At 45.1% G+C, this 22,722-nt stretch overlaps 2 protein-coding genes across 13 annotated transcripts in view; one reads left to right on the forward strand and one right to left on the reverse strand.

Moving 5' to 3' along the window:
• The window catches only part of GJA8 (gap junction protein alpha 8), a 46,749-nt gene extending 44,326 nt beyond the window's left edge, over positions 1 to 2,423 (reverse strand). For 7 of the 11 annotated variants that reach the window (XM_065862734.2, XM_065862739.2, XM_071809914.1 and 4 more), the window contains exons 1-2: positions 2,290 to 2,423; positions 226 to 337 (exon numbers count right to left, since the gene is read on the reverse strand). The gene's annotated coding sequence lies outside the window, so the exon portion shown is untranslated. The remainder of the gene's footprint in view (positions 1 to 225; positions 338 to 2,289) is intronic. The other 4 variants (XM_065862731.2, XM_071809894.1, XM_065862736.2 and 1 more) reach the window with 2 other exon arrangements.
• GJA5 (gap junction protein alpha 5) lies at positions 2,311 to 21,774 on the forward strand. 2 transcript variants are annotated; one of them, XM_065862750.2, is made up of 2 exons: positions 2,311 to 2,447; positions 18,877 to 21,774. In XM_065862750.2, the coding sequence occupies exon 2, from the start codon at positions 18,930 to 18,932 to the stop codon at positions 20,037 to 20,039; it is 1,110 nt and encodes a 369-aa protein (XP_065718822.1). In that variant the 5' UTR covers positions 2,311 to 2,447; positions 18,877 to 18,929; the 3' UTR covers positions 20,040 to 21,774. The 2 variants fall into 2 exon arrangements, with proteins under 2 accessions (XP_065718822.1, XP_065718821.1); XM_065862749.2 differs by lacking the exon at positions 2,311 to 2,447 and adding an exon at positions 7,249 to 7,662.
• Positions 21,775 to 22,722: the final 948 nt, after the last annotated feature.

Genomic DNA, 22,722 nt, shown 5'->3' on the forward strand with positions numbered 1-22,722 from the left:
AGTATGCTGCAGCCTTCTGGGGATGAGAAGTCCCCCAGCATCTATGCATCCAGCCAGCTAGTAACCTCTGTCATGCCAGGAGTTTCTGAGCAAACATATTGGCTCCTGGTAGAAAAAATGGGACCTTCAACAATCTACAATATTTGCCTGTCTATGACATTTGTAGACAGAGGGACCTTTACCCACACGAATAGCCTCAAGCCGTGGCTATATCAAGTTACTCACATGATGAAGTCTTTGCAGGATCCCAGCCTCAGGGACTACCGAGGGTCCCACAGTCCTGAGCAAATGACAAGAAGACTCTCACAACGTACATTTGGGGTTGAAAGACAGCTTACTAGAACAAAGCGTGAATTAAATATTACCAGTCCATGCGGATGTCACAGATTCCAAATAAGTGCAATTAAAATATTTTCCATTGCCAGAACACTGTCATGTGATTTGCCCGCGGCATCCCTCACAGCAAAGGTGATTGAGAAGCATATCGACTAGCTTCTGTCTGCCTCGGAATTCCCCCGGCAAAGCTGGCCTGGTTGGCAATGAAGGGTGCTTAACTTCCAGGCTATTAAATTTTATTTAAATCAATGCAACTCAAGAATGTACTTAAAATTAAGTAAATGCCTATGGACTATAATGAACTAGCATGCTGTATTGCTCTGTGTGCTTCTCTGTTGTTTACCAAGGAAAAATCTCATAGGAACAAAAATTAGAGACACCTTCTAAAAGATGTAAAAATACCTTAAATAAATGCAAGCTTGTTGCTTTTACATTAAAACTATCACGTTTAAGACCCAGTTCCTTAGGCCCTTCCAGAGATCATGCACTCACTTTGACCCTTTTATAAGCATCTAACCCAGAAAAATTAAAAGGAACATATAAACCGAGATCTTCTGCCAACTTGCCAATAGAAGATACTTTATTGCCCTAGGCCTCAGAGAAAACTGTAGCTTTGCATTCTCGCTTTTAGTTAAATCAACGAGGAGAAGAAGGAAGAGAATTTTTGAGGTGGGATCTTCTTCCTTTCATCTGAAAAGTGGTTACTGAGTTGCTCAAAGCTGGTGCACACAGCTCTGCTGGCTCAGCACCCAACTTTCTAGAGACTACTGCTGCACTGTAGAATGTAGAGGTGAGTTCTTTCTACGTGCTCCCTGCAAGTAGGTTAAATGCTCAGTTAGCAGAGCGCTCTCTGAAAAAGAGATACGGCTTCACATTATCAGAGTTTGTAAACGCTTCTCAGTTATTTGTTCTATTCTCTTCTTGTTTCCTTGCAAACGCAACTCCATAGAAAGGCTCAGGCAGCACGGACACTTTCTGCTTGTGAGTCTAATAGTTTGGTTGTCTATTCTGCTCACCAGCCACATGCCAGCGTGTTTCCAGTGACTTAATGGCACTGCTACTTTGGGGTAGCTGAATGGGGAAGCAGACTGCAGCTGTTTCTGAAGGATATAAATATTTTTTATAGTCGGGGGGCTCCAGCAATCCAACAGGATCAGGGACACCTGGGCTCTATTCCTGGCTCTTCTGCAGACCTGCTGTATTGTTTTGCTCCTTTCAGTAGCTCTAAACAAAGATCTTTTCCTGCCAAATTTGTAATCTTAGGTGTGAGGCTTCCATTTGAAGATTCAGGCCACAATAAGGAATTTGGGGTGATGGGGCTAGCCTATGAATGCAATCCCAGGCATTCATTTGATAACAAAATCCCATGAAAGCCATCGCACTGGTGAACACCACAAGTGGTTCACAAACCAACCTTACTTGCACCATTTACCAGTTAGCCATCTGTTCCCTTCAGACATTATTTTATGGCTTTCCTTTGTTTTCGCCAAGGCCTAAACAGGAATGAAATTGTGAGTCTTGTCGCTAGCCCTTTTAAATAAATAGCTCTGCCATCGCTCTAATAAGTTTGACAAGCTGGTCCCAGGCCCTGAGCAGGAAGCTAATAAACTTCAAGTTGCTTTTCTATTGTTTTCCTAAAACAATTTGACTTCCTTTCTGATAGCCTCAAATTCCTTCAATAAAAATAGAGTAGCTGGGAGCCAGAGGAAGAGCTGAACTTGAGCCAAGTTGTGCTTACAATGCCGCCTGCGTAAGATCACATTTTTATCCTGATCCATGAAGACTCTTTAAAAGAATAGCAGGCAGACAGCTGCCAGTGCATGTCAGGAACAGCTCGGGAGCTAGTCTCCCCCAGCATTGGTCCTCCAGGCTTGAGGGAACCTCCAGTCAGTGAGCCAGTGTCAGACCATAGCAGCAGGCTGAGCTCCTGGGAGCTGACTGGGGTTTGCTTACCCTGTCCAGAGTGTCCTTCCTCCGACACGGATCTCTTCTGGGAGCCAAACGCTGACAGAGAGCTGGGCTCCAGCAAGACCAAGGGGCTTCACTAAAGCTCACTCTTCAGTCAACTTCAACTGCTCCTCCCTCTACCTGTGCAGGGTCAGCAAAAAGAGGTAAAGGTCTACTCTTTCTTTTCTTCTCTTCTCTTCTCACTTTGGGAAACATATGTATGTATTTATGTATACACACATATGTTTTTGTAAAGCAGCAATTCATTGACCTGGAAGTTTACAGGACAAGATGAATGTCTGGTGGCTAGTTAGATGAGGACTCGTTGCTTGAAGATGACTTGATGATCCTTTGGACAAATCCTTTACACAAATCCTTTACACTTGGTTTGGTTCCTCTACCTGCAAAGCAAGAAGAGTGCTTATAGAATGTGTAATTACATTATCATTTGCAAAGCACTTCTCAACTACTCAGAAATGCTGCAGAGTTGAGAGGTGGAAGCAGCAGCTGTGAGAGTGCAGTGCTTTATTTCCGGTAACATAAAGCTGACAACTAAGCATTTACTTCGGGATAGGTGGTCATTTATCCTCAGTGAGATGAAATCCTCTTCCAGGTTTTATTGCTGAAAAGTTTACTGGCAAATGAGACTGACACACAGTGACATTTCACACCTTGCAGTTTCTCGTTTCCTCTTTTCTCATTCATGCTGGTTTGGTACTGTAGGCTGGGAAGGGGAAAATGGACATCTATAATGAAATAATTTGAGATTTTTTTACTAAATAAGAAATTGTGACCATGAAACTGTTCCCCCTCATTCAGGGGGCCGTCATCACATGCTACTCCTGTTCCCTGGGGCCCAGCCTGTCCTTGGGAATTTGCCTCCTGCTGGAGGATGCCTTCAAACTGTCTCCAGAGGTCTAACATACAACAGAGAACCTCCCTCTCCTTCCTTTTCTTTCAATCATATCCATGCATGGGGATTTGGGATAAAAATGTTTCACCAGAAAGGTAGCATCCATTGGTGCTTTAGGGAAGGTACTAGAGCTGATTGTCCAGCATGGGACAATATGAAGAATTAGAATAAATGCAATGCTGTGGCCAGGCATCAGAGATTGAATACATACAAGAAGTTTCTATCTCAACCTCTGTTGAGGGGTGTTTTTTTCTGATATCCTCCTCAAGCACAAAATCCTCAGTCATGTCAGGAAAGTACAAGACATTTTCCCTTCAGACCGTCTCTTGAAGTTCTCAGTCCTCAGGAGAGCATTTACCTACATTTGAAACAGCCTTCCAGCAAAGCCAGATGCTCCAAGAACATCTGTTTTATGTGAAGAAGCTCTTTCATATGTGAGCTCTCATCTATACTACTTCATATTTGAAGATCTTCTCTATGCATTGTGTTGGTTTGCTCTTTTTGTTTGAATTCCTGATACAGAATGAATCCTCCATTAAATATCCATGGGATCAAAGCTGAAAAACTCATCACACTGAAACTCTGTTCAGGATTTACCTGGCTTCTGTGTAAAAGGCAGCAGCTCTGATATGGCAATAAAGCAAGTACAAGAAATAGAATGAAAAGGGGATGTCTTGGCTTATCAGGTTCAATCCCTTTGAATAACAGGCAAGTACAAAACAAATGGCCTTTTCTAAACTTACTAAGCTCTGTCCTAAATCTCATTAGGTTTCCGCCCTCACTTGTGCTACTAGAACGCTATTCCAGCACCTTCTTCCCTGCTCTGTTGCTTAGAAACCTTCAGATTTCCAACCTAAATTCATTCATGGCCAATTTATATCTATTTATTCTTGTGCCACACTGTCCTTTAGCTTATGTAGCACTCCTCTCTCCCTAGCACTTACTTTCCCAACCCCCAATTCCTAAAAGTATTTATAGGCAGCAAATCACTACTCTCTTAACCTTTGTTCTGCCAGACTAAGTAACTAAGCTCCCTTATAGTATTCACCCTGCAGGCACATCACGCCGTGTTTTAATTACTTTGGGTAGCTGCACTAGCATGAAATTCAATGCAAAGTAATTAAGGTAGAAAATGGTACCTCATCTATTTTCAAATCAGCTCAAATATCTCTCTGCAGTCACTTCAGTGACTGATAAGTAAACGTACTCTTGGCCAAGAGACACCCTCCATCCCTCTGATCACCCCGTTGCCTTTCTTTGCACCTCTTCCAGGCTGAATATCTTTCTTGAATGTGGGTGAGCAGCACCGCACACACTAGCTTGGTGGCATCTCACATCTTCTTGGATGACATTAATCTCACTTGCTGCAACTGGAAATACTGCTACATCCTGAAAGCTCACTTGCCTTTTTCACCCCCACATCACATCACTGGTTCCTCCTCCTTTAGTGACCTTCACCCAGGACTTTCCCCTTCTCGATCATGCCAACCAGGAACTCTGAGCAACAAGTTCCTACTGTGTGACTTTGTACTCTCCCACGTAACCTCACCTGGATCACTCCACTCACAGAGTCTTCAAGCCCTCCTAGTGCTGGAATCCACCTCTGCCCTGACAGTATCTCCCAGCTTTGTTCCATCAGCATGTTTCATTAGCTTTTCTACTTTCGGTGCCCATGTAATTAACACAAATATTTAAAAAAAGATCAGTCCTAAGAGAAATATTTGAGCAGCCTCACAGATAACTTCCTTTCAACCTATTAGGGAACTGCTGTCTCAGTTCTGTCAGCTTCTGACTCACTTGAGGATTTCTCTAATAATTGCTGTTGTCTTCAACTGAATCTTCTCCACTAATTTGCTTCTTTTGGGACAGCACATCATATGACTGACTGAAGTCCAGGTAGATACAGTCTGCTATGTTTCTTTCACCTAGAGGGCGAGGAATCTTACCCCAATAAAGCCATTTACCTTTGATCAAAAGATGGTACATGTTGTCCTATTTTCCCCTACCTTTTCTCTTTTTTTCTCCTTTCCTTCAAAATCTGTTCCACAGCACCATAAACTGCTGAGATGCGCAAGCTGCACATGGCAAGCTATCAGCTGTTCTCCTCATTCCCACTGTCTGAGGAAGCATCCTCTTCCACTTGCTCTCCTCACTCAAGTCATACAAGTTTTTCATAGCAGTGTCTTGGGGAGGGCGTGGAAAAATCCTTCTTCGCATGCTATCAGTGGGCAAAACAGCTATTTCTCTGGCTGCGGAGCAGGAGAAGTTGCCATGACACCTCTGTTTTCACTTGAAGAGGGTGCAGTAGGGGAAGGAAAGGACAACACATTGGCTGAGTCATCCATACAACATCCCTACTCACATTTCTGTCTTTGCCTCCTGGTCTCTCTCCACCATTTGCCTTCTGTGCATCAAAATTCAAATAGTTAGCATCGCCACCAGAAAAAAAAAAAAAGAGCTTGTAACAGTTACCTCAAGTGCATGATGCATGTATTGAACCCTCATTCATTCAACTAGACTGTATCTGCTGGATTCAGAGATTAACTCTGTAGGAGAATGGGTGTGCCACTCAGGAACAACACGGGGACAGGAAACACGAAGGAATGAGCAAGAAGAGTCAGACCTGGTCACCCTGAGCCTACAGTGAAGTGTCAGCCAAGCAGGGTGGGGATCACATTTCAGACAGCTCGCTCATGCGAACTGCCTCTATAGCATGTGAGAAACACTTGACAGGCCTTAGCTACCCTATCCCAAAGCCATCTGTGAGCTAGATCTGTATTATTAACACCTTTTTTTTGACATTTTTGTTATAAAGTCCTTGACAATTTCACTGGCATAAAATCAACAGGACTTTACACAATCATGCTTTATGGAAATTACTCCAGAAAGACAAAAGAACACAGTGATATTCTCCTTCCTGTGGAATTTCATCACAGGTATGCAAATACCAGCCAGGAGAATGAAAAATAAGTCCAGAAACCTTCCCATTTTCTTTGAAGTCACAGAAGGCCTTTCAATAAAGCTAGAAATGAAGCAACAAATGACTCTGAGTTTTTCCATATGAGGAGTTTACTGGGCTGCTATGGGAATTTACTGTGCGCTGTATGTCCTGCACTAACTATCGGTGACAATACAACTCTGTTGAAAGGAAGCTGCACACTTAACTTCAGAGTAAGAGTGTCCACATAGGATGTGCCTCCAGAGGCAGCATCCTCTGCACAGCACCCTCCCTGAGTAGGCTGGCTTTCAGTCTTGTGACTAAAAGGGATACTAAATTAGCGGGAGAACAATGATTAGATTAGAAGAGTCTGTGTTTTAGTCCCTAGACTGCTTTTGCTTCATGATCTACACTAGCTGCTGCATAGGGACCACTGGGATGGGAGATATCTAGCCCAGGAAGGCTTGCTGGAGGGACACCCACCAATGCTGGTCACACAGCAAGCCTCTTCTCAGGTTAGCAGAGTCTTTTGTGCAAATCTTACTCCCCTGACCCTGGTTCTTTGAGACCAGTCTTTATCAAAGCCAGAAGGCGTCTCTGATTCACTCTCATCTCTGGGGCCTGCTGTGCGGGAATCAGGCTCAACTTGACACATACATGAAATACAAGACCTTCAGACGCTTGATGTGCCAAAAGCATTTTTTAGAAAGGCTAAACACTCATGCATCAGACTGTGTGCAGAGACGTGGGGGGTGTCAAAAACCACCTTTACCTGACCAGCACATTATTTTTATCAGTTTATCAGTAAGAGGGCCTGTGAAACCCTCCTGGGGAGCAGTAGGTACTCTTTGGGACAAAGCTCAAGTTGTACTGGGTCTGTGGTCCAAGCCAGCAGAGTGAATCCTATGTTATTTGGAGAGGTGGGAGACCCTGCTCCAGATGAACTCTGTTTTGCCTGATTAAGCTTGAGTGAGTCAGAAAAATATCCTTCGTTGATGTTCTGTGTAGAAGAAGCTTCCCAGGGTCGGGCTGGGGTAACTGTGGGCTACACTGACTCTTTTCACTTAAAGAAGGCTTAGACCATGGCATGTTATCTGGGGGAGGAGGCACGAGGAACAGCAGTAGCGGCAACTGGAAAGGACAGCGTGAAGCCAGCAGTGAGTGCATCCTGTCGGCACGGGGAGAGTGGCGCGGGGAAAGTCTGGGAATGGAGAGGGAGGAATGAGATCCATGGTCTTTAAAGGAAAAACAACAGGAAAGTAGGTTTGAAAATGCAAAGATTAAGCTGAAGGGGGTGGGTGAAACAAGAAAAGTAGGTGAAGAAAGAAGAGGGAGAAAGGCAGAGAGGCAGAGGGGAAGACAGAAAGTGACACAGAAAGGGGGTGGAGAAAAAGAGAGGAAGAGAGAGAGAACCATATTAAAGGAATAAAACCAAGCAACTGAAAAGAACAAGGAGTCCAACTCAACTACAGAAAGGCAAAGCGTTAAAGCAAGGAAAGGGGACAGAAGACAAGATACTGGAAATCAGGTGAGTAACCACGAGGGGGAAATACCAGAACTGCAGAAGCATCAATAGGAGATCGAGCTGTTACACTCAAGGGGAAAACAGCATGAGGGGAGAGAAGGATTTGGTGAGACAGGAAAAGAAAGATGGTCAAAAATTACTTAAGAAATTTACTTTTTCTTTTAATGTCGTTCGAAAACATTCTCACTAGTAACAAGATGGGCTTGAAACATTCTAAAAATTAAACTTTTTTTGCCACGGGCAGCTACAGAAATGATGAGGAAGTCTCATAGTAGTGAACACAGGTACCAATAAATTCCAATGTATCAGAAAGCAGGAGAAGAGTCCCAAGTATCCTCAGACAGTATCAAGTGCAAACTGCGGTTTCTGTCAGGTCCCATTTCAGCATGCTGTCGGGCTGCTCAGGGTAGGGTGGTGAAGGGAACTCTTACCTGTGAGAGGCTCTCAGAGTATAAACACTCAATAAAGTGTTTCCGTGAACCGCCTGTATTCCAAAGTACGCAGGATGGTTTTCAAAATACTGCATTTTCTTTTCCTTGAGAGTATTGCATCCTGGCTGGTCTGTGACATGGAGCCTGAGAACATAATGTCAGTCTATTCTCTAACAGTAACTCGAATGTAGAGAAGTGCTTTGCTCATACCTCCCAGTCGCCCGTACCGCGCGCGCCGCGGGGAGAATGCCTTTCTTCTCCATCCCGACACTGCCCAGGGCAGCCTCAGCAAAGAGGCACGCAGACCTAGAGGGACAAATGCCCTTCCCACTAGCAGCTGCTGCTTCTTTTTATTTCCCTTCCTAATCTTTTTCCCCTTTTTGTAATTGGAATAATTATTTAATTGCATTTCCATAATTTAATACTTCTAGTACTGACACTGCATGTTTCAAAGAACAGCCCAACTTGAGAACACAGTACCCCTATGCCTCCACCTGGAAAGAAGCAATGGCAATCAGTGTAAAGGTTGCCTGTTAATTGCCACCTCTGATCTGTGGTGAATCCTTTGATTTCCTAAAGGGCCATTTTCCTGGGCATTTGTCATTTCTAACAAGCTTTGTGGCACTCTTTAACAGCTCAGGTAAACTGAGGCAGTACCTCTGTCCCCGTAGTACAAAACATCAGAGCTTCATGTAGGTAGCATTTCTGGACAAACCTCAGCTTAAAAAATCACGGGCCGCATGAGCTTTAATTGTCAAACTATTTCTCCATGCTAAAAACCTGTCAAAATTTCTTAGTGAAGCAGTATGTGTGAGAGGTTTTCCCTACTGCTGCCTATGTGATCCTCTCTTTAAGGCTAAAAAACTTAACGCATGTAACATATGTATGCATATGTGTGTGCAGCTAGGAGCGAGTTAAGCTGTTATTCTGAAGCCCCACAATATTCAGTATTTTCACCAGAAGCCAAAAAACTCTGCATTTGCTGGTCTTTTCAAAATCTACTCTGAGAAGATTTCTAACTTTCTAATTTTCTTCCCCCTTTCCTTGGGAGCAGAACAGTAGTTTAGGAGAATTCCTGGGGCTTCAGCATTTAAAATACTCATCAGGCTCTGGTCACTCGGGAACTATGTTAAGTATTCCTGCTACTGTAACTATTTGGGGTTGTTGGTTTTTTTCCACTCAGCAGTATATACTATCACAATATTTTAGTATTACAGGCTTTCACATGAAAAATTTAAATCTTGCCAGAAAATACAGAACATCATACCCTAGCCTCTCTTTTTGACCTTCAAACAGATTTCACACATTCTGCACGTTTGCCCTTGTTTTCTGACTTATCTCGCAGCATTGAAAATAGACGAGAAGGAATAAGTAATTCACCACTAGACCATGTCATTAGGGATCACATCTCAGAGGCTGCTCCACACCTCAGGTGCTGGTGTATGAGGCACGAGAACAAAGGCTTAAAATTAGAAATAGTTCCCAGGAGACAACAGAGAAACTTCAATGTTTGGGCTAAGAATTCATAAAGAGGGGGGGGGAAAGCCAATTTTATGGCTATTGATAAGCAACAGAGAGATCTCTATGAACAATACTGTAGCACACCAGCTCTTTCCTGAAACAGAGAAACATTTGTGCCACACAGTAAGAAATGAGCATAGAGATGCATGCTTTTAAGTCTCTCTAGTGTATCTTTAAAGAGGGGTCAGTGGTTTTTAATGTAAGAACTAAGCCATTTACACTTACATTTCCATCTTTCTTCATTATCCTTGTCATTATGGACCTGCTTTGGGAATGGTTGAGAATTTCAATAGGAAACTCCTCTCCCTTTGAAGCAGAAAAACTGACAGATGCCTTGGTCAGGGCAGAAAGTTGCTTGGGAAGGGAAGCAGTTCGGCCAGGGTGGCTGCTGCAGAGCTCCAGGGTCTTCAGATGCATTTGGGTGTCTGGAGAAGAAGGGAGGGAATAGCAGGACAGGAGAAAAACTGTCTTCAGTTTAAAATCAAATAAAGCTACCCAAGAGGACTGGGGTTAATTCTGGCTTTTTACGCCCATTTCCTGTCATGGTGGGGCAAAATCATTTAAGTCACTTTTCTTCACAAATTTCCCCCTCAGTAGTGCTTTCTGGGTGTCTGACTTCCAGATGTGGTCCAACAAGTGGAAGTGATAAACTCCCTCACTCCAGCATTAACCAGACAAAGCTCTGCTTTGTATATATGTTATGTAGTGCTAAGTACACTGAAAAAAAACCCAGATTAGCAACATCACCGAACAGCTGCCAAAATTAATGAGCATTTTTTATCTTAATCTCTCACTGCCTTAGTTCCTCAACTGTAAAATTGATCTAATACCATCTCATCACCTCCAGGTGGTAATGAAAATAAGTAAATTAATAATTTTGAAGCAATCAGATACTGTTGTGATGAAAGCCATAGGAAAATCCATGAGGAAACTAATAATTCTGTCTTTAGAACTGGACTTGAATAATGTACAGTAAATGAGGCACAGGCCACCCACTGAACAATGAGAAGAAAACAAACCATTGAATAGCTGCTGTTCAAGAAAGCCCCAGCCAAGCTGGCACAGAATAATGCAGGCATCCTGTGCAAAGAATGAGGTGACAATGTGAGGATGTGGTTAAAGACTCATAGCTATGTGGCACAGGCACAAAGAGATTAAATTAAGATTACTGAGAACAGTAACTCTAGCATTTCCTAACTCCCTACTGCTGGGTTTTGCAAATTTAATATTAGTTGTTCCTAAGGGGGAGGGGGCAACGTGTATATATGTGAACATACGCTGAGTATATAAAATAATCCACTCACAAGTTATAGCCAAACTTTGCCCTGAATGGGAAATTAAATACTTCAGGCAAGGATACAGCAATAAGGCTGGAGCATGAAGAGATTTTTGAAAGAAAGAAGAAATGAGATTTGACAAGGTAGTAGTAAGTGGGAAGCAGATAGTTACTGAAAAATGTCTCTTTCTGAAGCTGAAAGCGTTAGCAATCTGTGTGCTGTAGAGAGTTAAGTGGTCAAAACTGCCAAAAAGCTGAGGTTGGTGGGGGGTCGTTTGACTGTAGGAGAGCAGCAGGGAAGTGATAGGCAGGGACACACTGGGGAAAAGAGCAGGGAAGAAAGGATGGGAAAAGACCAAGAGCCCTCTTCTTCTCCCACTACCTCTCCAGTCTGTTTTATTTCAACACTATAACAAGTTGTATCTCATGCAGTCTATGAACAAGCCTAAAATCACACGGACGGGTCTTTTGCTGCTATATCTGGCCCGATGTGACGCCCGCCATCACCTCCGCATCTCCTTATAACAACCTCCCTCACTTGGCTAAGCAGTGCTTAAGATCGTTTTCTCTCAGCAGAGCTCAGGAACTGCTTTACTACAGCAGTCCTCAAATTTTCCACCATGTTCTTCTGTTTTCCGGAGCTCCGTCTGCCCTGTTTGGCTGTCGTCTCTCCTGTAAACAGCACTGCCCAATTCAGCGTCAGCTGAAAATTCGTATAGGTTAGCTTCTTCCTGGAAAGATAAAGAAATTGTAAAGACCACTAAACCCAGTAATCCCGAACTGGATGCTTTTCATCCTGTTAGTTAAGGAGTAAACTGAATAATATCAATTAGCCTCTTTGTAGCATTTACATCAGAGAGAGAATTGCTGGTCTTTTCCTAGCAAAAAGCACATGTCAACCTTCATTTAGCTTATCCCAAGTCTAGTTTTGTTGTATTCGTTGGACTCTCTAAGAACCCACATTTCTCTAAGGCACAGAGATAATCACAAGAGAATCAGTGGGTGCTCCCTGCATGCAAAATGTAAGCCTGGATACCACTATCACATAACTATTTGACTCAGGCTTTTCAAATGCTATGGGACAAATTCATTGCTCAGCTTGACTCATTCGAGTTCAAGGTCTTTTCTGTTCTTGGTCTCTTGCATCTACATCAGGCAGAGCTTGGTCCTAATATCTGCATATAAGAAAGCATAATTCGACCACGGCCAAGGAGGGGGGAAAATAGCATTAGGTGGCCTGGATAGACAAGTAATAAAGCTTACTGGGAGTGTGCAGCTTCTACCATCACTTCAGATGAAAATATTCTACATAATACTGTCATCTGTGTGTGTAACACATTCCTGATGTACACACTTGGAGGTGTTGAGTGATTTCCCTCTCTCTCTGTGTCTGTGTGCGTCAGGGTGGGTGTGTGTTCAGGAGGTGACAGGTCATTCAGCTCCCTTATCTTCTCACCCACTCTCTTTTTTTGTGAACGTGGAGATTCTCCACATTTGGAGAGGAAGAAGAAAGCAGATCTCAATGAAGGAATAACAAGTTATCTGCAACTGTAAGCAGGGCCCATGGTCTGGATACCAGCACGACCCTTCCAGAAATTGCAGTGAACTCAGAAGGAGCAGAGAGATGGGAAACATTGGATGTCTGTCTTCTAAGAGAGGGGCTGTTAACACAGAGCTCTGCCTCACCCATGAGATTTGAGCACTGGAGTCAAAGTCACTCTCCCTGCTGCTGATTCAGCACAGTACTTTGAACCCAAGGAACTAGAAAGGAACCTAGGGAAACATGTAGTCTTTTTTTCAATAAAGCATGAAGAAGTACAAATTTATTTAAGTCCAGACCACTGCGCAGATCAGCATTACATGTTTAGCTAAACAATTGGCCTGTTTCAGCCAGAAACTTATAAGCACATGCAGGTATATATGAAGTCAGAGGATGGTGCTTGGACAACAATGTCTAACAGGTCATTGCTTGTCCATTGTACACACGTATGAAGGAGCCAATGTCAGTAAACAGTGAACAAAAAGATACCTGTTGAGGTGGGCTTTAGGATTGATCTATGTCACAAAGATCTGAAAAGCCTCTGGAATTCAAAGCATCACACCCATTGGACAGTACATTTCTAATTTTATTAATCTTTTAATATTGTAAGCCACCTGTCCTGGCAACAAAGGAGCACTGTACATGTATACTGAAAAGGCTCCTTCTTTCTTTTGGGTACTGACCATGGCTGTGGGTGCTGCCAGCAATAATAAGACGTTCACCTCTTAAAAAGGAACACAAAAATTAAAAAAAAAAAAAGAAAAAAAAGAACCTCAGGTTCTGCCAGGTGTACCTGCTCTAGAAGGGTAGCATGAGAGGGGTTTCTTCCAGGTGACCAAGACAGTATTATCCCAAGGCACAAGAGACAGGAGAGAAGGGCTGCGGGGTCCATAGAAGCAGTTGTTCTCATGCTGTAGTAACATTGTGTCACTACCACTAAGTGTAAGAGGACAGAAAAAAGGACATGAGTTTACAAGTCACAACCCCTGAGCTCTGTCCCCAAACTGCCACTGACACAGTGACCTTGAACAAGCAGTTTGCCCTTTCTATACCCCAGGGCTCACCATCTGCAAGATAAAGATGACAGCACCTGCACCGCATGGATGTTGTGAGCCTGGACTACTGCTAACAGAGGGCTGGAAATCCTCAAGTAAAATAAACAGCTGTCTAGCAAAGCAGCATTAACTAAACTCCAGTGCAGAGCTGAAAGTGTCTTTCCCAAGTGTCTACAGGTGTGAGCAGCCAGTTTTGCGGAGCATGGAGCACTCAGGTCTGGCTTCAGCCTGACAGTTGTCAATGCAGGGAAAAAGATCTCTGCCCGCACACCCCCACAGTAGAATCATAGAAGAGTTTGGGTTGGAAGGGTCATTCAAAGCTCATCTAGTCCAAGACCCTGCAATGAGCAGGGACATCTTCAACTAGATCAGGTTGCTCAGAGCCCCGTCCAGCCTGGCCTGGAATGTCTCCAGGGATGGGGCATCTACCACATCTCTGGGCAACCTAGGCCAGTGTTTCACCACCCTCATTGTAAAAAATTTCTTCCTCATGTCTAGTCTGATTCTCCCCTCTTTTAGTTTAAAACCATTACCCCTTGTCCTGCCATAACACACCCTTCTAAAAAAGTCTATCCCCTCTTTCTTATAAGCCCATTTTAAGCACTGAAAAGCTGCAATACGGTCTCGCTGGAGCCTTCTCTTCTCCAGGCTGAACAACCCCAACTCTCTCAGCCTGTCCTAATAGCAGATGTGTTCCAGCCCTCTGATCATTTTTGTGACCTCCTCTAGACCCTCTCCAACAGGTCCATCTCTTTCTTGTACTGAAAGTTATCTCTTGTGCCACACACTTGCCTGGACCTGCTATGAGGTGATGCAGCTGGATGAAGGAAGGCCACAAGCAATTCCCAGGCACAGACCATGACACAGCTGGCCTTGATGCCCCGCTGCACAGGTCTGTCACTTTCCCTGTGCCCAGTACCTAAAGGAGATGGCTGCCTCCCCATCTGGGAGCTCAGAGGGGATGAAGGCCTTGCCACATAGCCTCCACATGCAGGTGTGTGAGCCTCTTCACATCATCTTGGGCCACAGCCTTCTAGTTCTATGGGACATCTCATTAACTATCAGATACACACATTCGTACCCAATTTAGCAAATCACACACACAGATTGGGCAAAACCACAGTGGCTTTGACTTTGTTACTCTCTCCCTCCCTGGGAACTGCTCTCCCCCTGCCACACAAAGGAGCCTTCCTCGGAGAGCCTCTCCGTGCCCCTGGGACCTGCTAAGGGGAAGAGGTGAGCCCAGCAAGGGAGAGCAGAAACAGTGTCATAATTAGGCTCTCCACTTTATTTTAGAAACATCCTGCAGAGATGCCGACCTCCTGTCACCTTCCTTGTGGGAAAAGTTAGTATGAAGTGTCAAGCTCAGCTATTTATATCACTGCTGATAGCCTTGTCTGTCTTCTAAAGAGGGGAAAAGTTTCTTCCTGGCAATCCCTGGGGAAATAAACTCATATAAAGATGATAGTGCAGAAACAGCCCTCCTGGCTCTCTGGTGTGAGTTTTCTAGCTGTTCCTCAAAGGCCTGGCTAGTCTGACCAGAATGAGCACACTAGTCATAGCGAGTGGCAGCAACACAAAATGCTCACCTGTCCTTCAGAGCATGCAACATCACCAAGGGGATGGGCAAAACTGCTCCAAGAGCAATGAGTGCTTCCCCTCCCACAGAAATAGGGAGCACAAAAAAAGGATCATGGAGAGCAGCCCATGGCCAGCGAGCCAGCCCAGCATACTGGCAGATGCCACCTCTGCTGGGGTATTTTTATCATGGAATTTGGCAGTCACGAGGCAGCCCAGAGCTGGGTGGACTCCACGCCTGGCCTGCAGTGTGATATTAATTTTTCCCCAGCTTTAATAGCATTCCAGGTGATGATTAAGCCGGGGCGGCCACACCGCTGGGTTTGTGCCAGGCTGCGCTGGTTTTTGTCACATACGCATTTGCCAGTGCCAAGATCCCATGACGGTGCTCAGCTCCTTTGCTGGTCCAGCAGGAAGCTGTCAGCCAAAAGCACAGCCAGGCAGTGGTACAGCCCACCACTCTGCATGAATATGCACAACTCTGCTGTCAAGACAGTCTGCTATCAGGTGCCCAGACATCTCGAAGATACCCAGAGGTGCTTCTCGCTGACTCACGCCAAAGCGAGATGAGATTTGCCCAATTGAGTCCAAACTAGGAATAAAAAAGGCCGCAGATGCTCACATGCTGAGAGGTCAGAGCATGTGAGAACAGTAGTCTGGGAATGAGGAAAGGGAACTACATGGAAAATTCCCGAGAATAGTAAAGCTCTGAGGAGAAAGGCTGGGTCAGAGGCAGTCCTGCCTAGCCAGGAAAAGCTGTCAGGAGGTGACAACAATCCGTCTTTGCTTGCTGGCAGCAGAGACCTAGATGTTTTTTTCTGTTTTAGCAGGCCCATGGACTGCATTGCAAGAATAGCTTGCTAGTAACTAAAATAACACCTAAGCCAAAACCACTGCACTAGGAGGTAAACCCCTTATCTTGGGCTCCAAAACCCTTTCTCCTGTGGCCACCTACCCCATTGCAGAAGCCATCTCAGCTCTCTGTGAGGCTGCAGCAGGATGATGAGGAGGTATCTGGCTCTTTGGGCAGCCCCTCCTTTAAATAGCCTGTGCAGGAGAGCAGCCAACAGCAAAGAGCAGGAGAAATGGCCCTGTTATTTAGCCTAAACTTCATGGCTGCCAACCTTGGATCATTCTGATTGACTTCCTCTTGGAATATTTCGTGCCTGTGTGAGGCAGGTAAATTAATGCTATTCTCACATCTATTACCATTTTTTTGTTTCTGGACTCCTCTTGCACTTACGTTTGCTTTACTTTGTGTTCTGTAGACTTCGATTTTTACAATTTGCTAGTGCCTAGATTTAGTAGCTTTCCCTAGAGAAAACAAATGACAGTAAAACTCCAAATTACATGCACATGGTAGAACTGATGGGAAGAGGTACTCGATTTTTGGTTGCACATGCTCACAGCAGGAAGGAAAACTCAGCCTTGGCACTACCAAGGAGAACTGTGTTCATTTTTACCCTAACAAGCAAGGAAAATCAAGAAAAGGCAGCTGTCAACTAACAACAGCAGGAGCAAGAGTGGTACCTGCAAACACCACCAACTCACCTGGAAAAATGAGAATATCCACCATTGTTCATGCTGTCTTGGAAAGAACATTCCATGTGTACAGTTGTGCTACAACATATTGACCTTGGACGCACCTGTATGTTGAACTGTAGGTAGCTGGCTGCCTTGTCTGCACTCTGGAAAAGAAAAAAAAAAAATATTTAAAATGCCTGATTTAAGGGCAAATGTGTGTAAATATTTCCCATCACTGATTTATCTGACTGTATTTAATCCGCTGGTATCCACAGAATGAAATCATACACTAATTTCTCCAGAATACAGTAACTGCACCAAAGCCACTTCAGACAATAAGACAGACCTGCAGATTTCCCAGTTTTTACCAGTGCAGACAAGAGGAGTCGGAAAGACTAGCTGATTTTCTGCATTACTCTCCTCCAGTTCTGGGCTGCCAGCAGATGAAAGCTTCTGCAATAGGCCAAGCAGCCACCAGAACCTACGCCAGGAGGATGGCAGCATGCCTGCCAGAGCAGGAAGGAGCCAAAGCCCATCCTCTGCTTCCTGGTGCCCCTTCTGCCTCCTCACACAGCTTCCAACAGGTGGTGGGGCAGTGAGTGGTCACATCCCCATCTCCTCACCTTGCTGCAGGGCAGCCCTCAGCAGCACCAGGAGTTTAAGGGTTCAACTTCTGATCTTCATCCCCATCCGTCCTTGCAGATAAGACACCGCACTAAACAAGCAATGGCATAAATCATAGTGCGTGCTGCTGCATTAAATTATGTCACGTACATAACCAGAGAAGGCGATGTTGTTCCTTCAACAAGCGTATCTCTCTGTTCTCCAGCTTCTGCTCACAGGAAATCTACAGAATATTGCTGCAGTAAATTTCCAGCATTTAACAGTGTCTACTCTCCACAGACGTTCTCTGCACAGTAAAAATAATTGACTCTTAAAGACAAGACAAGGGACAATAAAGAATGAGAGTTAATAATTTTGTCCCTACAGCTTTGGAATTTAACTTGACCAGTGCTTTTAATATTTCATTAGGGTGATTATTAAGCTTTTCATTTATTTATTAAAAGGATATTTTCAAAAACAGTGACTGTGGGAGTATAGTACCTCCAAGGTAATACTGCACACTTTAGAGCACCTAGCCTGTAACTCATGTGCAAGGGAGACCTTTGCAGTGCCCTGGGAAGGTAAGCATGATGAGTACAAATGGATCAAATGATCTCTCAAGTACTCCCACAAAAGATGGATTAAACCCATCATTCTCTTTTTATCCAGAGGGTTAAGTGGCTTGGCCAGAAACCATCTGTCAGAGTTAGAAACAAAACTGAAGCAGGGTCTCCTACATCCCCACCTTGCAATCTTACTACCAGCCTACCAAACCTTTTCTCTTATCAAACCACCTACCCAACAGCACTTCCCAGGAGCTGCTGGTCCTTGAGAGGGATTTCAAAGGAGGGTTTTTTCCACTGTCTGTGTCATTTGAACCATGAATTTTGTCTTAGAGCTTAAGAAAAGAGGAGGGAGCAAGATCTGCCATTTAGATTTTGCATCAGTTCCCTCTCAGGGAGCTGTGACAGGGTGGCACAGCCCACCAAAGTCTTTACACTACCCAAAACATTTGCAACTTGTAAATGAAACTCTTGGAACTAGCAACACTGCAAAAACAAAACAAAACCTATGGACAAGGGGCAGGTGGGCAACAAGAAGGTTTTCTCTGCATTTCCTTCAGAGGTAGCACTGAGCTCAGAAATTAAGCCCAGAGCTGTGAGCACTTTACATTCCAGGTGCCGGTGCATGTATTACACAAAGGCAACATATGAAAGTGCCAAGGCATTGCTCAGGCCAAGCTGTAGACTCCAGTCTTATCTCCCAGGGGATCAACCCAATAAGGATTCCCCAGAGCACAGTTTGCAGACAGATGAATACTGCTTTAACTACACAGTCCGCAGAGGAAGGAATATGCAGACCTCAGTGAAAGGACTTTCTGGACCAAGAAAATAGTCTGGCTCATCCTCAAAGTTTTCATGGCCTGTTTAAGAGGTTGGAGTTGGATTATGAAAACAAAACAAAACAAAAACACAACACTTTTTGTGTTGGTAGCTGAATTTAAAAAATAACACACCACACTGTATACAGTGGATGTGAAACAAAGTGTTCAGCAAACCAGACCTCATTCATTTCAGGTCAAATTATAACATTTCCTTTGACACAAACCAAATCATTCCACTCCATGCATTCCCAGTTGGGCATTTCCTTACCCTCCTTAGAATCACTCTCTCTTATTTTCTCCCACAGAAGCTGTGTTCAATTATCCCTTCAAGACTTCTCACCCCTCCTGGTGACCAGAAATGGGAGACTGGAGTTTCCTGGGAGAGTTCCTCGAGGAGGTCCACAAACACTCCACAGTGGTGGGGAAGGTCTGGTTGACTGTGCTCTTCATCTTCCGGATGCTGGTGCTGGGTACAGCAGCCGAGTCCTCCTGGGGGGACGAGCAATCTGACTTCATGTGCGACACCCAGCAGCCTGGCTGTGAGAACGTCTGCTATGACAAGGCTTTCCCCATCTCCCATGTCCGGTTTTGGGTCCTCCAGATCATCTTTGTCTCCACTCCATCTCTGGTGTATATGGGCCATGCGATGCACACAGTGCGCATGGAGGAGAAGAGGAAGATGAAGGAGGCAGAAATGGAGGCCCAGGAGATGAAAAACAACGGTGACACATACTACCAGCAGAAGTGCTCAGCGGCAGAGAAGTCCGAGCTGTCTTGCTGGGATGAATCAGGAGGCAAAATCATCCTCAGGGGTAGTCTGCTGAACACCTATGTCTACAGCATTTTGATTCGCACTGCCATGGAAGTGGCCTTCATTGTGGGACAGTACCTCTTGTACGGGATCTTCCTGGAGACTTTGTATATCTGCCAGCGGGCACCTTGCCCCCACCCTGTCAACTGCTACGTTTCCCGTCCCACAGAGAAGAATGTGTTCATTGTTTTCATGCTGGCTGTGGCAGTGCTGTCCCTATTTCTCAGTCTAGCCGAACTCTACCACTTGGGCTGGAAGAAAGCCAAAGAGAGGTGCTCCCGCTCCTACAAACCCAGCCCCAGCACAGCCCCTGGCAGACTAGAGTCCGCCCCACAAGCAGAAAGGGCCCAGATGTACACTCCTCCACCAGATTTTAACCAGTGCTTGTCAAGTCCCAACGGGAAGTTCATCAGCCCCTTCAGCAACAAGATGGCCTCCCAGCAGAACACCGCCAACTTTGCCACCGAGAGGGTCCATGGCCAGGAGGATGCCGCTGGTGAAGGGACCTTCATTAACTCCAGCTATGCAGAAAGTCCAGAGGTCGCCAATCAATGTGCAGCACCTGCCTTCCCTGAGAACTACTTCAATGAGAAACGCCGGTTCAGCAAGACCAGCCGTGCCAGCAGCAAGGCGAGGTCGGATGATTTGTCTGTGTGACCTGTCTCCAGGAGAGATGGGGAGAAGAAACAGTCTCAGCGCTTAGTAAAACTTCTACAAGGTGGACTCCAGACTCTTGCCACTAACCTCGCTCTCTGTTTTAACACCCTCTTGCTCCTTTTCAGTCAACATCATTGTTATATTTCAGATAGCACCTCTCGCAGCTTAAGGCAGGGGCAGCCACTGGGAGACAAGCACTGAAGAGAGGCACCAGTCTCAAGATATGAAGCTCTTGACCATATTTTCATCATAGGACCCACAGGGATTGTAGACTCACCATCCTTAGCCTGGTAGAGCACAGGCCAGCAGACTTCTGAGGCTGCCCAGCAGGTATCCAATGTGACACTACATTCAACAGACTGACCAGACCTCAACCACCTTGCATCTTCTTTGGCGTCTGTTCAACATTCACTACACCAGCTTGGCACTTATACTGAACTGAAGCTTCTTACACCTGCAAGGAGCAGAAACACACTTGCAGGCTTTCTGAAAGAAAGACTTTATCTGCTTTGTTCTCGCTCTTTCTAACTTTCCCTTTCTCTACTTGAGCCCAGATATTTTATATCAGTTTACTTATACAATAAATCCTACTTGAATTTTTTGACACTATGTATATAACTCTTCCCCATAGATAAAGACATCTGTGGTCTCCCACGCACAGCTGCCTCATATCTAGCATTGGAATCCCTTCCTCATTCCTAAGTCAGGGCAGCAGACTGGCCCTGGGGTCTGGGGATATCACTTAGATGACCAGTTGATGAAGACTAGGGAATTTTCCCAACATACTTATGTCACCAATTCTAAGCAAGACATCCGTTAACAGAAACAGAGACTCTCTTGTGAGAACAAATATCCTACTAGTAAAAAAGAAGGAATTGCCACATGGAATAAAACTGACTTTTTCCTTTTTTAAACTTGTCTTTCAAGCAACATGAATGCTGCTGAAAGGGTGCTGCCAGCTGCCGACTTGAGAGAAAAAACATTCTCTGTTTATCTGCTGAAGAGGTACGGCCTGTGTCTTCTCTCACTAACCTACCAAAACACTTTGGCATATTTTGCAAGGACCGAGAGTCCTCTCCAGGTCTTACACACCATCCAGTTCTTGGCTGCTCTCAAGCCTGCCAGACAGTGCAAGCCAAGATATTCGTCTTCATGGCAAGTCCCTGTTCTGCCATCAGGTCATCTTCATCTCCACTCAATCCCTAGCACATATGGCATGAGAAACCACCTATGGACCAGCACTTTCCACCACTGTAGCCTCTCAGAGCAGCCACTGGGGCCCAGCACCCTACAGTGAGCCTGGTGGATGAGGCCCGTAGGCAGCTCCCACTCCAGATACATCTTCTCACTGCAGAGATGACATCCTTCGTTTAAAGAGAATTGCTAAACAGAACTAAGCCGCTCCCTGTCGTTTACCCTGTGCAGCCCCTTTCAGACATGGGCCACAGCTTCCGAATGTTGGACTGCATGAGTGAATGGCTTGGGATCAGCACATGAGGGGCCTGAGCCATTCCCTCTCTTAGGAGCCACTGAAAGGGACTGTGAATCCTTGCTCCCAATACATAGCTAGCTTGGTACAGTTCCCTGTACATATACATACACACAGAGTGGGGGAAACCATTTTTTTGTTTGTGTTTTATATACGTGTATTTTTTAATCCTGAAAAGACCTATGTGCTCTCCTTAAGAATTTATTCAATCATGCCATGGTTTCTCCTAATAAAGTTCTAAATCCAGCTCTCCTTGTTGACGTTTCTCCTCTCATGTGGCTGAGAATGAGCTGCTAGTGATCAGGCTATCCGCCAGCCTCTGCTGCTTGGAAATCACAAAAATTCCCATCACCCAGAGTGGCAGGGATGAGGAGAGGGCTCAGCTAGGGGGTTAAATAATAAACATCAGGAAATGATTGATTGACTGGCTAACAGAAACCCCCTCCAGCTCCCCAGCTTGCCCCTGCATTACCATGGAAGACTGGGAAGAGCTGGCCAGAGAGCAAAGCTTCCATCCTCTTGCGATGGAGACACAACCTCCTTGCATCCCCTAGCACACCTCTGCACCCAGAGGGGCCACCTGCAACGTGAGGCCAAAGGAAGTAGGAAAAGGATAGCAAAACCTGTCCCCTGAGTATCTGAAAGGCTTTATAAGAGGCAGGGTCTTGAGAGACACTGAGAATCCACTGCTAATCATCCTCTGCAAAATGTTCTTACGGGTACTCAGCTCTCTGAAGAGGTAGTTGTCCAGCTCAAAGAAAACTCTTTCTTCCCCCAGCTGATGCCTCTCCTCTTAACTTCATCGCTTTCTGACTTTCACAGGATCCCTCCTCCTGACCTTGGATCCCCCTGTCCACCCAAAGGAAGTGCCATTCCTTCCTTTCTCCACATAATCCCCCATCCCATGGGACTCTGCAGGCTGGGAAGCTGGAGACCAGTAAAGTACTGGGTCCCAGCAAGGAGTCTGAGAGGGGCTATAAAGAACAAAACCAGAATTTGATGAGGACACCAGGACAAGGACCTTTAACTGTATTAGAATCTGCAAGTACCATTTAAGATCAAAGGATCCTTGGTTTGGGAGTTTTCAACAGTGAAAGGAAGGTGCCACCCGAGCACCCAAAGCCACACAACACAGCAAGGAGGAAGTATTAGGCCTGGCAGGCCTGGGGTTTTTAACTGGCACATCCCCAGCCA

The sequence above is a fragment of the Patagioenas fasciata genome, chromosome 1, assembly GCF_037038585.1.
Source record: "Patagioenas fasciata isolate bPatFas1 chromosome 1, bPatFas1.hap1, whole genome shotgun sequence".
Classification (NCBI taxonomy): Eukaryota; Metazoa; Chordata; class Aves; order Columbiformes; family Columbidae; genus Patagioenas; species Patagioenas fasciata.